The following is a 12,916-nucleotide window of genomic DNA, read 5'->3' on the forward strand; positions in this document are numbered from 1 at the left end:
ACCTTTAGCTGCAATGACTCAAACAAAGCGCTTCCTGTAGTTGTTGACCAGTCTCTCACATCGCTGTGGAGGAATGTTGTCCCACTCTTCCATGCCGAACTGCTGTAACTCAGCAACATTTTGGGGTTTTCAAGCATTAACTGCTCATTTCAAGTCCTGCCACAACATCTCAATTGGGATTAGGTATGGACTTTGACTAGGCTACTCCAAAACTTCAAATGTGTTGCTTTTTAGGCATTTTCATGTAGACTTGATTGTGTGTTTTGGATTATTGTCTTGCTGCATGACCCAGCTGTCAGCTCACAGACAGATAGCCTGCCCTTCTCCTGTAGAATTATCTGATACAGAGCAGAATTCATGATTCCTTCTATTAAGGCGAGTCGTCCAGGTCCTGAGGCCGCAAAGCAACCTCAAACCATCACACTACCACCACCATGCTTGACCGTTGGTATGAGGTTCTTACTGTGGAATGGAGTGTTTGGTTTTCACCAGACATAATGGAACCCATGTCGTCCAAAAACTCACACTTTTGAATCATCTGTCCATAGAACATTCTTCCTAGAGTCTTGATGAAACTTTTTGGACGACATGGGTCCCATTATGCCTGGTAAAAACCAAACACTGCATTCCACAGTAAGAACCTCATACCAACGGTCAAGCATGATGGTGGTAGTGTGATGGTTTGAGGATGCTTTGCTGCCTCGGGACCTGGACGACTTGCCTTAAAACTTCTTATGGCTGGGGGGCAGTATTGAGTAGCTTGGATGAATAAGGTGCCCAGAGTAAACTGCCTGCTACTCAGGCCCAGAAGCGAAGATATGCATATTATTAGATTTGGATAGAAAACACTCTGAAGTTTCTAAAACTGTTTGAATTATGTCTGTGAGTATAACATAACTCATATGGCAAGCAAACACCAGAGAAAAAATCCAATCAGGAAGTGGGAAATCTGAGGTTTGTAGTTTTTCAACTCATTGCCTATCGAATATACAGTGTCTATGGGGTCATATTGCACTTCCTAAGGTTTCCACCAGATGTCAACAGTCTTTAGAACCTTGTTTCAGGCTTCTACTGGGAAGGAGGAGGGAATGAGAGCTCTTTCATTCAGGTGTCTGCCATGAGCTGATCATGCGCTCTCCCGTGAGAGGTAGCTACGTTCCTTTTCCTTTCTAAAGACAAAGGAATTCACCGGTTGAAACATTATTGAAGATTTATGTTAAAAACATCCTAAAGATTGATTCTATACATCGTTTGACATGTTTCTACGAACTGTAATGGAATTTTTTTGACATTTCGTCTGACCTGCGTGTCGTGAATTTGGATTGGTGAACTCAAGGCGCGAACAAAAAGGAAATATTTGGACATCAATGATGGACTTTATCGAACAAAACAAACATTTATTGTGGAACTGGCATTCCTGGGAGTGCATTCTGATGAAGATCATCAAAGGTAAGTGAATATTTATAATGCTATTTCTGACTTTTACTGACTCCACAACATGGCGGATATCTGTATGGCTTGTTTTTGTGTCTGAGCGCCGTACTCAGATTATTGCATGGTGTGCGTTTTCGGTAAAGCTTTTTTGAAATCTGACACAGCAGTTGCATTAAGGAGAAGTTTATCTAAAGTTCCATGCATAAAACTTATATTTTCATCAACATTTATGATGAGTATTTCTGTAAATTGATGTGGCTCTCTGCAAAATCACCGGATGTTTTGGAAGCAAAACATTACTGAACGTAGCGCGCCAATGTAAACTGAGATTTTTGGATGTAAATATTAACTTTATCGAACAAAACATACATGTATTGTGTAACATGAAGTCCTATGAGTGTCATCTGATGAAGATCATCAAAGGTTAGTGATTCGTTTTATCTCTATTTCTGCTTTTTGTGACTCCTCTCTTTGGCTGGAAAAATGGCTGTGTATTTCTGTGACTAGGTACTGACCTAACATAATCATTTGGTGTGCTTTCGTCGTAAAGCCTTTTTGAAATCGGACACTGTGGTGGGATTAACAACAAGTTTAACTTTAAAATGGTGTAAAATACTTGTATGTTTGAGGAATTTTAATTATGAGATTTCTGTTGTTTGAATTTGGCGCCCTGCACTTTCACTGGCTGTTGTAATATCGATCCCGGTAGCGGGATCTAAGCCATAAGAAGTTTTAAAATCCTCACAAAAATCCAATAAGATTGTTTTTGGGAAACAATATTTGACGAGCTAATCTGTACTTTCTTTAAAAAAAAGTCCCACCTGTAGCTATAAACCTTCTCTCTGCGAAATGCAGCATGTGCCAAAACTTCCAACAGAGCAAGATCAGCCATCTCTCATGAAATGTTCCATTATCTCTCCCCATTATCTCAATCTTTTACAGTACTTCAACAATGCTTTCACTTACACACGTGCCCCTAATTTAACAAATGACTGTACTTTATATGGGATATTACTGTAACAAATGCACTGATGTGGTCAAATTACTATATATGATATAGCCTGTCAAGATATGTTGCATGAATTCACAATGGAAATACAATGATATCGAAAAAATTATGTAATTATTACTCTCACAATTTCACTCCTCTTTAAATCTCCGTATTCCTCCAAAGCTCAGTTGTCCTGAGTCTGCACAACTCTGCCAGGACCTAGGATCAAGGGAGACACTCAACTGTTTCTCTTGACACAATGATGAAAATAATAATGACCTCTAAAACTTCAAGCTGCATACTGGACCCTATTCCAACTAAACTACTGAAAGAGCTGCTTCCTGTGCTTGGCCCTCCTATGTTGAAATAATAAACGGCTCTCTATCCACCGGATGTGTACCAAACTCACTAAAAGTGGCAGTAATAAAGCCTCTCTTGAAAAAGCCAAACCTTGACCCAGAAAATATAAAACCTATCGGCCTATATCGAATCTCCCATTCTTCTCAAACATTTTAGAAAAATCTGTTGCGCAGCAACTCACTGCCTTCCTGAAGACAAACAATGTATACAAAATGCTTCAGTCTGGTTTTAGACCCCATCATAGCACTGAGACTGCACTTTTGAAGGTGGTACATGACCTTTTAATGGCATCAGACCGAGGCTCCGCATCTGTCCTCGTGCTCCTAGACCTTAGTGCTGCTTTTGATACCATTGATCACCACATTCTTTTGGAGAGATTGGAAACCCAAATTGGTCTACACCACATATGTCAGAGTCAAGGCCCGCGGGCCACATCCGGCCCGCAAGAAGGTTTTTTACGGCCCCTGGGATGATCTTGATTTATTATTAGAACCGGCCCGCAGCAAGCCGGCAGCCCGCAGATCTTTTACACGCACCAATACTACATTTCCCACAATGCAAAGGTGACGCACCGAGCAGTAGGCTGCTTCATTTCAATATTTATTGGCACAGCAGTCGTCAGCATCACAGTAAAATTAACTTTCAGATACCCATCAAAAATGGCAAAACGGAAGGTGGATACTGAGAACCGGGGGTTTCAAACAAGGTGGGAGTCGGAGTATATGTTCACGAAGGTAGCTGGAAAACCTGTGTGTCTTCTGTGTGGAGAAAGTGTGGCGGTACTGAAAGAGTATAATCTGAGACGACATTATGAAACGAAACACGCGGACAAAAACAAGAATATGGACATGGAACAAAGGCTACAAAAGGCAGAGGAATTAAAACGAGGCCTCAAATCTCGACAGGCTCTGTTCAAAAAAGCCAAATCACAAGGCCAGGCTGCTGTCAAGGCCAGTTTTATTTTGGCAGAAGAGATCGCTAAATCAGCCCGGCCATTTACGGAGGGGGATTTCATCAAAAACTGCATGATTAAAGTTTGTGACGAAGTTTGCCCAGAAAAAAGGCAACTCTTTTTAAATGTGAGTCTGAGCAGAAACACCATTGCCAAGAGAGTAGACCAGTTGTCCATCAATCTAAAAGAGCAGCTTGTGAAAAAGGGAAAAGATTTTATTGCATATTCCTTGGCTGTGGATGAGAGCACCGACATTTCTGACATTGCCCAGTTGTCAATTTTCATCCGCGGAGTGGACTCCAACCTAAGCGTGACAGAGGAGTTTTTGGCTTTACGTCCTATGCATGGCACAACTACGGGGCATGATTTGTATGAAGAGGTGTCAAGATGTGTAAATGAGATGGAGCTGCCTTGGGAAAAACTCGTGGGTTTGACAACCGACGGAGCACCTGCGATGTGTGGACACAGGAGCGGACTGGTGGCGAAGATACGGGAAAAGATGCAAGAGGAAAACGCGACAGGTGAGCTGACAGCTTATCATTGTATCATACACCAGGAAGCGTTGTGCGGTAAAGCCTTGAAAATGGAGCATGTAATGAGCATCATCACGCGCACAGTTAACTTTATCAGAGCCAAAGGTTTGAATCACCGCCAGTTCAAGGCATTTCTGACGGAGTTAGAAACGGAGCATGGTGATTTGCCTTATCACACAGAGGTGCGATGGCTAAGCCAGGGAAAGGTGCTTCAAAGATGTTTCGAGCTTCGTGAGGAGATTTGTCTGTTCTTGGACAGCAAAGGGAAAGACACAACACAACTCCGAGACGAAATGTTTCTGTGTGAAATGGCTTTTCTGTGTGACATTACGAGTCATCTGAATGCAATAAACTTGCAGCTGCAGGGTCGGGATCGTGTCATCTCTGATATGTACAGTACAGTGAAGGCATTTAAAACCAAACTGACTCTGTGGGAGACGCAGATGCGGAAAGAAAATTTGAGCCACTTTCCCAGCTGCCAGACCATGAAAGAGAAGCTCTCTACCAGTGCGTTCCCGAGCACACAGTTGGCTGATAAAATAGGTATGCTTGCCGCTGACTTTCGACGCCGATTTGCTGACTTTGAAGCACAAAAAAGCAGGTTGGAACTGCTCGGTAACCCATTTGCTGTTGACGTGGAAAGCTCACCACCAAACCTCCAAATGGAGTTGATTGACCTCCAATGCAATGATGCACTGAGGGCAAAATATGCGGCAGTGGGTGCTGCGGAGTTCGCCCGTTTCCTCCCCGGCACAATGCCCCAGCTGCGCATCCAGGCTGCTCAAACGTTGTCTATGTTTGGCAGCACATACCTGTGTGAACAACTGTTTTCTTTGATGAACCTGAACAAAACATCACACAGAAGTCGACTTACTGCTGAACACCTCCACTCAATTCTGAGGATTTCTTCAGCTCAGAGCCTTACCCCGAACATTGATGAACTTGTGGAAAAGATGGGACACCACCAAGTATCACCCTCAACCTCAAACAAGTGAACATTACTGTGCAATCACATATTTAGAGTTTTTACTCAGTTCAAGTTTAAAAGTTAAAATTTAATATTTGTTTTCACTGCATGTTACTTCTCCTTAAACAAAGTGTTGTTTTTGATTAATAGATTTTTGCACTTTATTTTTTTGTATTTCAATCCAATTATATTTTAAAAATATTTCAGTTGAGTGGATGATAGAAAATTGCTATTATTGTTTTTTCTTTGAAGTAAATTTAGCCCACTTTTGCTAAAATAGAAAATATAGTCTACTGATGGTGCCTTGAATACCGGTTTCTTTCATTTAATGTTCATGTTATGGGGATATTTATATAAAGGAAATTTGTCTTTTGTGTCTGTTGAAAATTAAAGATTACTGACAGAGCCATAAGAAAATATTGCTTTATTTATCTGATCATATTGTAATATATTTGTTAGGTTTTCAGTAGGTTCAATTAGGTTCACTAGACTATATGCGTCATTTAAAAATTTTTCAATGAACATTCGAACAGTCCGGCCCTCGTCTTGTAGCTGATTTTTTTATTTGGCCCTCCGTCCATTTGACTTTGACACCCCTGGTCTACACGGACAAGTTCTGGCCTGGTTTAGATCTTATCTGTCAGAAAGATATCAGTTTGTTTCTGTGAATGGTTTGTCCTCTGACAATCAACTGTAAATTTCGGTGTTCCTCAAGGTTCCGTTTTAGGACCACTATTGTTTTTACTATATATTTTACCTCTTGGGGATGTCATTCGAAAACATAATGTTAACTTTCACTGCTATGCGGATGACACACAGCTGTACAATTAAACATGGTGAAGCCCCAAAATTGCCCTCGCTGGAAGCCTGTGTTTCAGTCATAAGGAAGTGGATGGCTGCAAACGTTCTACTTTTAAACTCGGACAAAACAGAGATGCTTGTTCTAGGTCCCAAGAAACAAAGAGATCTTCTGTTGAATCCGACAATTAATCTTGATGGTTGTACAGTCGTCTCAAATAAAACTGTGAAAGACCTCGGCGTTACTCTGGACTCTGATCTATCTTTTGACAAACATATCAAGACTGTTTCAAGGACAGCTTTTTTCCATTTACGTAACATTGCAAAAATCAGAAATGTTCTGTCCAAAAAGGATGCAGAAAAATCTATCCATGCTTTTGTTACTTCTAGGTTAGACTACTGCAATGCTCTACTTTCCGGCTACCCGGATAAAGCACTAAATACACTTCAGTTAGTGCTAAATACGGCTGCCGAATCCTGACTAGAACCCCAAAATTTGATCATATTACTCCAGTGCTAGCCTCCCTACACTGGCTTCCTGTTAAGGCAAGGGCTGATTTCAAGGTTTTACTGCTAACCTACAAAGCATTACATGAGCTTGCTTCTACCGATCTTTCCGATTTTGTCCTGCCGTACATACCTACACGTACGCTACGGTCACAAGACGCAGGCCTCCTAATTGTCCCTAGAATTTCTAAGCAAACAGCTGGAGGCAGGGCTTTCTCCTATAGAGCTCCATTTTTTGGAATGGTCTGCTTACCCATGTGAGTGACGCAGACTCGGTCTCAACCTTTAAGTCTTTATTGAAGACTCATCTCTTCAGTAGGTCCTATGATTGAGTGTAGTCTGGCCCAGGAGTGTGAAGGTGAACGGAAAGGCACTGGAGTAACGAACCGCCCTTGCTGTCTCTGCCTGGCCGGTTCCCCTCTCTCCACTGGGATTCTCTGCCTCTAACCCTATTACAGGGGCTAAGTCACTGGCTTACTAGTGCTCTTCCATGCCATCCCTAGGAGGGGTGCGTGACTTGAGTGGGCTGAGTCACATTGGGTCTTCCTGTCTGGGTTGGCGCCCCCCCTTGGGTTGTGTCGTGGCGGAGATCTTTTTGGGCTATACTCGGCCTTGTCTCAGGATGGTAAATTGGAGTTGAAGATATCCCTCTAGTGGTGTGGGGGCTGTGCTTTGGCAAAGTGGGTGGGGTTATAGGGCCTGTTTGGCCCTGTCCGGGGGTATCATCGGATGGGGCCTCAGTGTCTCCTGACCCCTCCTGTCTCAGCCTTCAGTATTTATGTTGCAGTAGTTTATGTGTCGGGGGGCTAGGGTCAGTCTGTTATATCTGGAGTATTTCTCCTGTCTTATCCGATGTCCTGTATGAATATAAGTATGCTCTCTCTAATTCTCTCTTTCTTTCTTTCTTTCTTTCTCTCTCTCGAAGGACCTAAGCCCTACGACCATGCCTCAGGACAATCTGGCATGATGACTCCTTTTTGTCCCCAGTCCACCTGGCCGTGCAGCTGCTCCAGTTTCAACCCTGACCTGTTCACTGTGATTACTATTATTTGACCATGCTGGTCATTTATGAACATTTGAACATCTTGACCATGTTCTGTTATAATCTCCACCCGGCACAGCCAGAAGAGGACTGGCCACCCCTCATAGCCTGGTTGCTCTCTAGGTTTCTTCCTAGGTTTTGGCCTTTCTAGTGAGATTGTCCTAGCCACTGTGCTTCTACACCTGCATCGATTGCTGTTTGGAGTTTTAGGCTGAGTTTCTGTACAACACTTTGATATATCAGCTGATGTTAGAAGGGCTATATAAATAAATTTGATTTGATGTCAAGGCCCAAAGTACCACACCTCATTATGGTAGTCCGCAGCATTGTCCTATTAAAGCACTAGTGAAACCAACATTGTTACTCTGGACCCAAAAATGACCTACAGGAGAGGAATGCTGAAAACTCTAACAGAACCAGGACCTCTGGAAGGGGAGGGGGAAGTTACTGTGTGGTGAACCACAGACCCCTGTCCAAATATACATAAATCACATACTGTGGTGCATTGATGGATAAACAAGAACAAAGAGGGACACACACACACAGCGAGCATCTGCATGGGACATGTTGTGGAGGAGAGGAGAGGGTATCTTACCTCCATGGGCACCACCTGCATGAGGATGGCGAAGTTGGTGAGATGATTACACAGACACACCGAGTAGGACATGTTCCCTTCGGACCGCACACAGCCCTCATTGGACCAAACACCCTCCTTTGAACTGACAGAAGATAGACAGGCAGCCAGCCAGTCAGTCAGGTAGAGGACGGTGACACAGGAGACAGCCAGTCAGGAAGAGGACGGAGACACAGAAGACAGCCAGTCAGGTAAAGGACGGAGACACAGGAGACAGCCAGTCAGGTAGAGGACGGAGATACAGGAGACAGCCAGTCAGGTAGAGGACGGAGATACAGGAGACAGCCAGTCAGGTAGAGGACAAAGATACAGGAGACAGCCAGTCAGGTAGAGGACGGAGATACAGGAGACAGCCAGTCAGGTAGAGGACGGAGATACAGGAGACAGCCAGTCAGGTAGAGGACAAAGATACAGGAGACAGCCAGTCAGGTAGAGGACGAAGACACAGGAGACAGCCAGTCAGGTAGAGGACGGAAATACAGGAAACAGCCAGTCAGGTAGAGGACGGAGACACAGGAGACAGCCAGTCAGGTAGAGGACGGAGATACAGGAGACAGCCAGTCAGATAGAGGACGGAGACACAGGAGACAGCCAGTCAGGTAGAGGACGGCGACACAGGAGACAGCCAGTCAGGTAGAGGACGGAAATACAGGAGACAGCCAGTCAGGTAAAGGACGGCGATAGAGGAGACAGCCAGTCAGGTAAAGGACAGAGATACAGGAGACAGCCAGTCAGGTAGAGGACGGAGACACAGGAGACAGCCAGTCAGGTAGAGGACGGAGATACAGGAGACAGCCAGTCAGGTAGAGGACGGAGATACAGGAGACAGCCAGTCAGGTAAAGGACGGCGATAGAGGAGACAGCCAGTCAGGTAAAGGACAGAGATACAGGAGATAGCCAGTCAGGTAGAGGACGGAGATACAGGAGACAGCCAGTCAGGTAGAGGACGGAGATACAGGAGACAGCCAGTCAGGTAGAGGACGGAGATACAGGAGACAGCCAGTCAGGTAGAGGACGGAGACACAGGAGACAGCCAGTCAGGTAGAGGACGGAGATACAGGAGACAGCCAGTCAGGTAGAGGACGGCGATATAGGAGACAGCCAGTCAGGTAGAGGACGGAGACACAGGAGACAGACAGTCAGGTAGAGGACGGAGACACAGGAGACAGACAGTCAGGTAGAGGACGGAGGCACAGGAGACAGACAGTCAGGTAGAGGACGGAGACACAGGAGACAGACAGTCAGGTAGAGGACGGAGGCACAGGACACAGACAGTCAGGCAGGGGACGGAGGCACAGGAGACAGACAGTCAGGTAGAGGACGGAGATACAGGAGACAGCCAGTCAGGTAGAGGACGGAGATACAGGAGACAGCCAGTCAGGTAGAGGACGGAGATACAGGAGACAGATAGTCAGGTAAAGGACGGCGATACAGGAGACAGCCAGTCAGGTAAAGGACGGAGATACAGGAGACAGCCAGTCAGGTAGAGGACGGAGATACAGGAGACAGACAGTCAGGTAGAGGACGGAGATACAGGAGACAGCCAGTCAGGTAGAGGACGGAGACACAGGAGACAGCCAGTCAGGTAGAGGACAGGGACACAGGAGACAGACAGTCAGGTAGAGGACAGAGATACAGGAGACAGCCAGTCAGGTAAAGGACGGCGACACAGGAGACAGCCAGTCAGGTAAAGGACGGAGATACAGGAGACAGCCAGTCAGGTAGAGAACAGAGATACAGGAGACAGCCAGTCAGGTAGAGGACGGAGATACAGGAGACAGCCAGTCAGGTAAAGGACGGCGACACAGGAGACAGCCAGTCAGGTAGAGGACAGAGATACAGGAGACAGCCAGTCAGGTAAAGGACGGCGATAGAGGAGACAGCCAGTCAGGTAAAGGACAGAGATACAGGAGACAGCCAGTCAGGTAGAGGACGGAGATACAGGAGACAGCCAGCCAGGTAGAGGACAGAGACACAGGAGACAGCCAGTCAGGTAGAGGACGGAGATACAGGAGACAGCCAGTCAGGTAGAGAACGGAGATACAGGAGACAGCCCGTCAGGTAAAGGACGGCGATAGAGGAGACAGCCAGTCAGGTAAAGGACAGAGATACAGGAGACAGCCAGTCAGGTAGAGGACGGAGACACAGGAGACAGACAGTCAGGTAGAGGACGGAGGCACAGGAGACAGACAGTCAGGTAGAGGACGGAGACACAGGAGACAGCCAGTCAGGTAGAGGACGGAGACACAGGAGACAGACAGTCAGGTAGAGGACGGAGGCACAGGAGACAGACAGTCAGGTAGGGGACGGAGACAAAGGAGACAGCCAGTCAGGTAGAGGACGGAGGCACAGGACACAGACAGTCAGGTAGAGGACGGAGACACAGGAGACAGACAGTCAGGTAGAAGACGGAGATACAGGAGACAGACAGTCAGGTAGAGGTCGGAGACACAGGAGACAGCCAGTCAGGTAGAGGACGGAGACACAGGAGACAGACAGTCAGGTAGAGGACGGAGACACAGGAGACAGCCAGTCAGGTAGAGGATGGAGACACAGGAGACAGCCAGTCAGGTAAAGGACGGCGACACACACAGTGACATATAGACGCACAATAAGCTCGGACAGAGATAGGCACACAAACATGCCTGTCACCATAATAGCAATAATAAATCTACAATCCACAATCCCTAAGCCTGATTATATTCTAAGTATAAAGGTTATGTGGGAGGCCCATTAACACATATGTTTTGCTGAATTTCATTTTTAAGAGGGCTGTTAAGTATTTCAATGTTTTTCATGAAGCACAAGGGGAGAGTAAGCAGTATGAGTCTAAATAAAACACTAACAATTCACACTGATTTATAGTTTTTAAATCAAATGTCAATGTTTTTAAAGAAGGTTGCTGCACCCCCTTGCTCAAGATATACTGTGCCAAATCTATTGATTCTATGCATCATGGATGTAATGTATATGATTATGATTCATACTCAAGACTAGACTATATATTTTCCTATTTATAGGACACATTATAGTAAAGCTCCTTATACATTTAGCATATGGCAACACAATCGTCTCCTTGCGATTCCTAATTCCCTAATATCCACATACCGTACTGTTACGTCACAATTTCATTAACATAGCTCTAGCCATATCTTAGTGTGAATATGTAAACCAACCTGTAGTCGAGGAAGGCACAGTAGAGGTACACTTTGTTGCTCTGGTTTAAGGCTTGACCCTGCTGATCCCTGTTCTGAAAAAAGAAAGCAAGGTCGTCATTTCACGGTTAACGCTCCCCAAACCTCTATTGTGAGGTACACTCTTAGAAAAAAGGGTTCTATAAGGGTTATGTGGCTGTCCCCATAGGATAACCCTTTTGGTTCCAGGTAGAAGCTTTTTTCCCACTGGGCACAAACGTTGATTCAACATAATTTCATTGGAATGACGTGGAAAACAAGTTTTGCCCAGAAGGTTGGTTCCAGGTAGAATCACTTTGTGTTCCATATAAAACCCTCTGTGGAAAGGGTTCTACATGGAACCAAAGGGGTTCTACCTGGAACCAAAAGTGGTTCTTTGTGGACTTTTTGGTTCTAGATAGAACCTTTTTTCCCCCTAAGAGAGTAGGCATGTGACATTTTGATATCCCTTCGGCATTTTTCTCGTCACAATATACTGCCAAAGAAGGCCATCATCTTATATTTCTAAACAGAAATGAACTTGAAGAAACACAGTTCCAGGTCTCCCTTGAAAAAGTGGTTATTTTATGAATGGGACAACCGGGTAAAAGAAAGGTTAAATAGAAAAGAATCGACTTGATTGTATTAGTAGTCTGTGCGACGGCCACACTAGTGTTTGTTTACCCCCATAACCCAGAGCAACCTGTTAGGAAAATGCATGTTACTGTAATCATCATGACAGTGGTGTGGAACCCTTTGGAAATGAGCAGCTCTCTCCAGCTGGCTTTCTGTGACTCCAGTTGGCTTCCCCTTCATCCATAAGCTTAACAAGACCATTAGAGCTGTCTCAGTGCGCTCCAAAAATAGCAATCTCTTTTGAATTTGGAAGAATGAACCACCTATTTTCTTTTTGTTTTGTGAAATCAAGTAACAATTCTCTCTCCACTCGTGCTGAGAAACCATTAAACATCCAAAGAAGACATCAGATGAACGAGCTAGAGCATAACAACGGCTCAGCCGCACAGCAAAGTTGATTATTGTATTGTGTGAGACTCCTTACTGTCTTAAAGCATTTTATTTTATTATAACTCACTTTTTCCATGTAATTCCTTAAATCAAATTTGGAGTCCCCAGAGACAGTGAGCTAATGGTTGAAGTAGTAGGAATGTGGTAATTAGGGCCTGGCCATGGTTTCAGGTTCAACTTAACACTCCGTCCAATCTTTCCTCAACACAAAGCAAAGCTTTCATAGGTTGGCGTGGTGTAACATCTACAGCAGACCCATCTCTCCTTATTCCCTGGGCCTTAATGGAGAAATTATATCAGAGTATGTTGAGATGGACCTTCTGGAAAAAGTGAGTGAGAGGGAGAGTGAAGCTGACAGTGAGGCTCGATGTCTTGTGCATGTGTCTCTTTCCTGGCCCTACAATAGGCTGTCTGCTTAATATTATGTTAGATATGGCCCAAATTCAGTGTGTTGCTCACCTAAACATTGTGCTAGGGATATGTACAGATAGGACAGTGT

The 12,916-nt window shown here is 44.8% G+C and overlaps 1 protein-coding gene across 4 annotated transcripts in view; it reads right to left on the reverse strand.

Moving 5' to 3' along the window:
- Window positions 1-12,916, reverse strand: part of LOC139411994 (adhesion G-protein coupled receptor D1-like) — a 62,100-nt gene that overhangs the window by 11,872 nt on the left and 37,312 nt on the right. For all 4 annotated transcript variants that reach the window (XM_071158768.1, XM_071158767.1, XM_071158766.1 and 1 more), the window contains 2 exons: window positions 11,395-11,468; window positions 8,180-8,303 (listed from right to left, as the gene is read on the reverse strand). In XM_071158768.1, the coding sequence (XP_071014869.1) occupies window positions 8,180-8,303; window positions 11,395-11,468 (198 nt within the window). The remainder of the gene's footprint in view (window positions 1-8,179; window positions 8,304-11,394; window positions 11,469-12,916) is intronic.

This window comes from Oncorhynchus clarkii, chromosome 6 (assembly GCF_045791955.1).
Source record: "Oncorhynchus clarkii lewisi isolate Uvic-CL-2024 chromosome 6, UVic_Ocla_1.0, whole genome shotgun sequence".
NCBI classification, from domain to species: domain Eukaryota; kingdom Metazoa; phylum Chordata; class Actinopteri; order Salmoniformes; family Salmonidae; genus Oncorhynchus; species Oncorhynchus clarkii.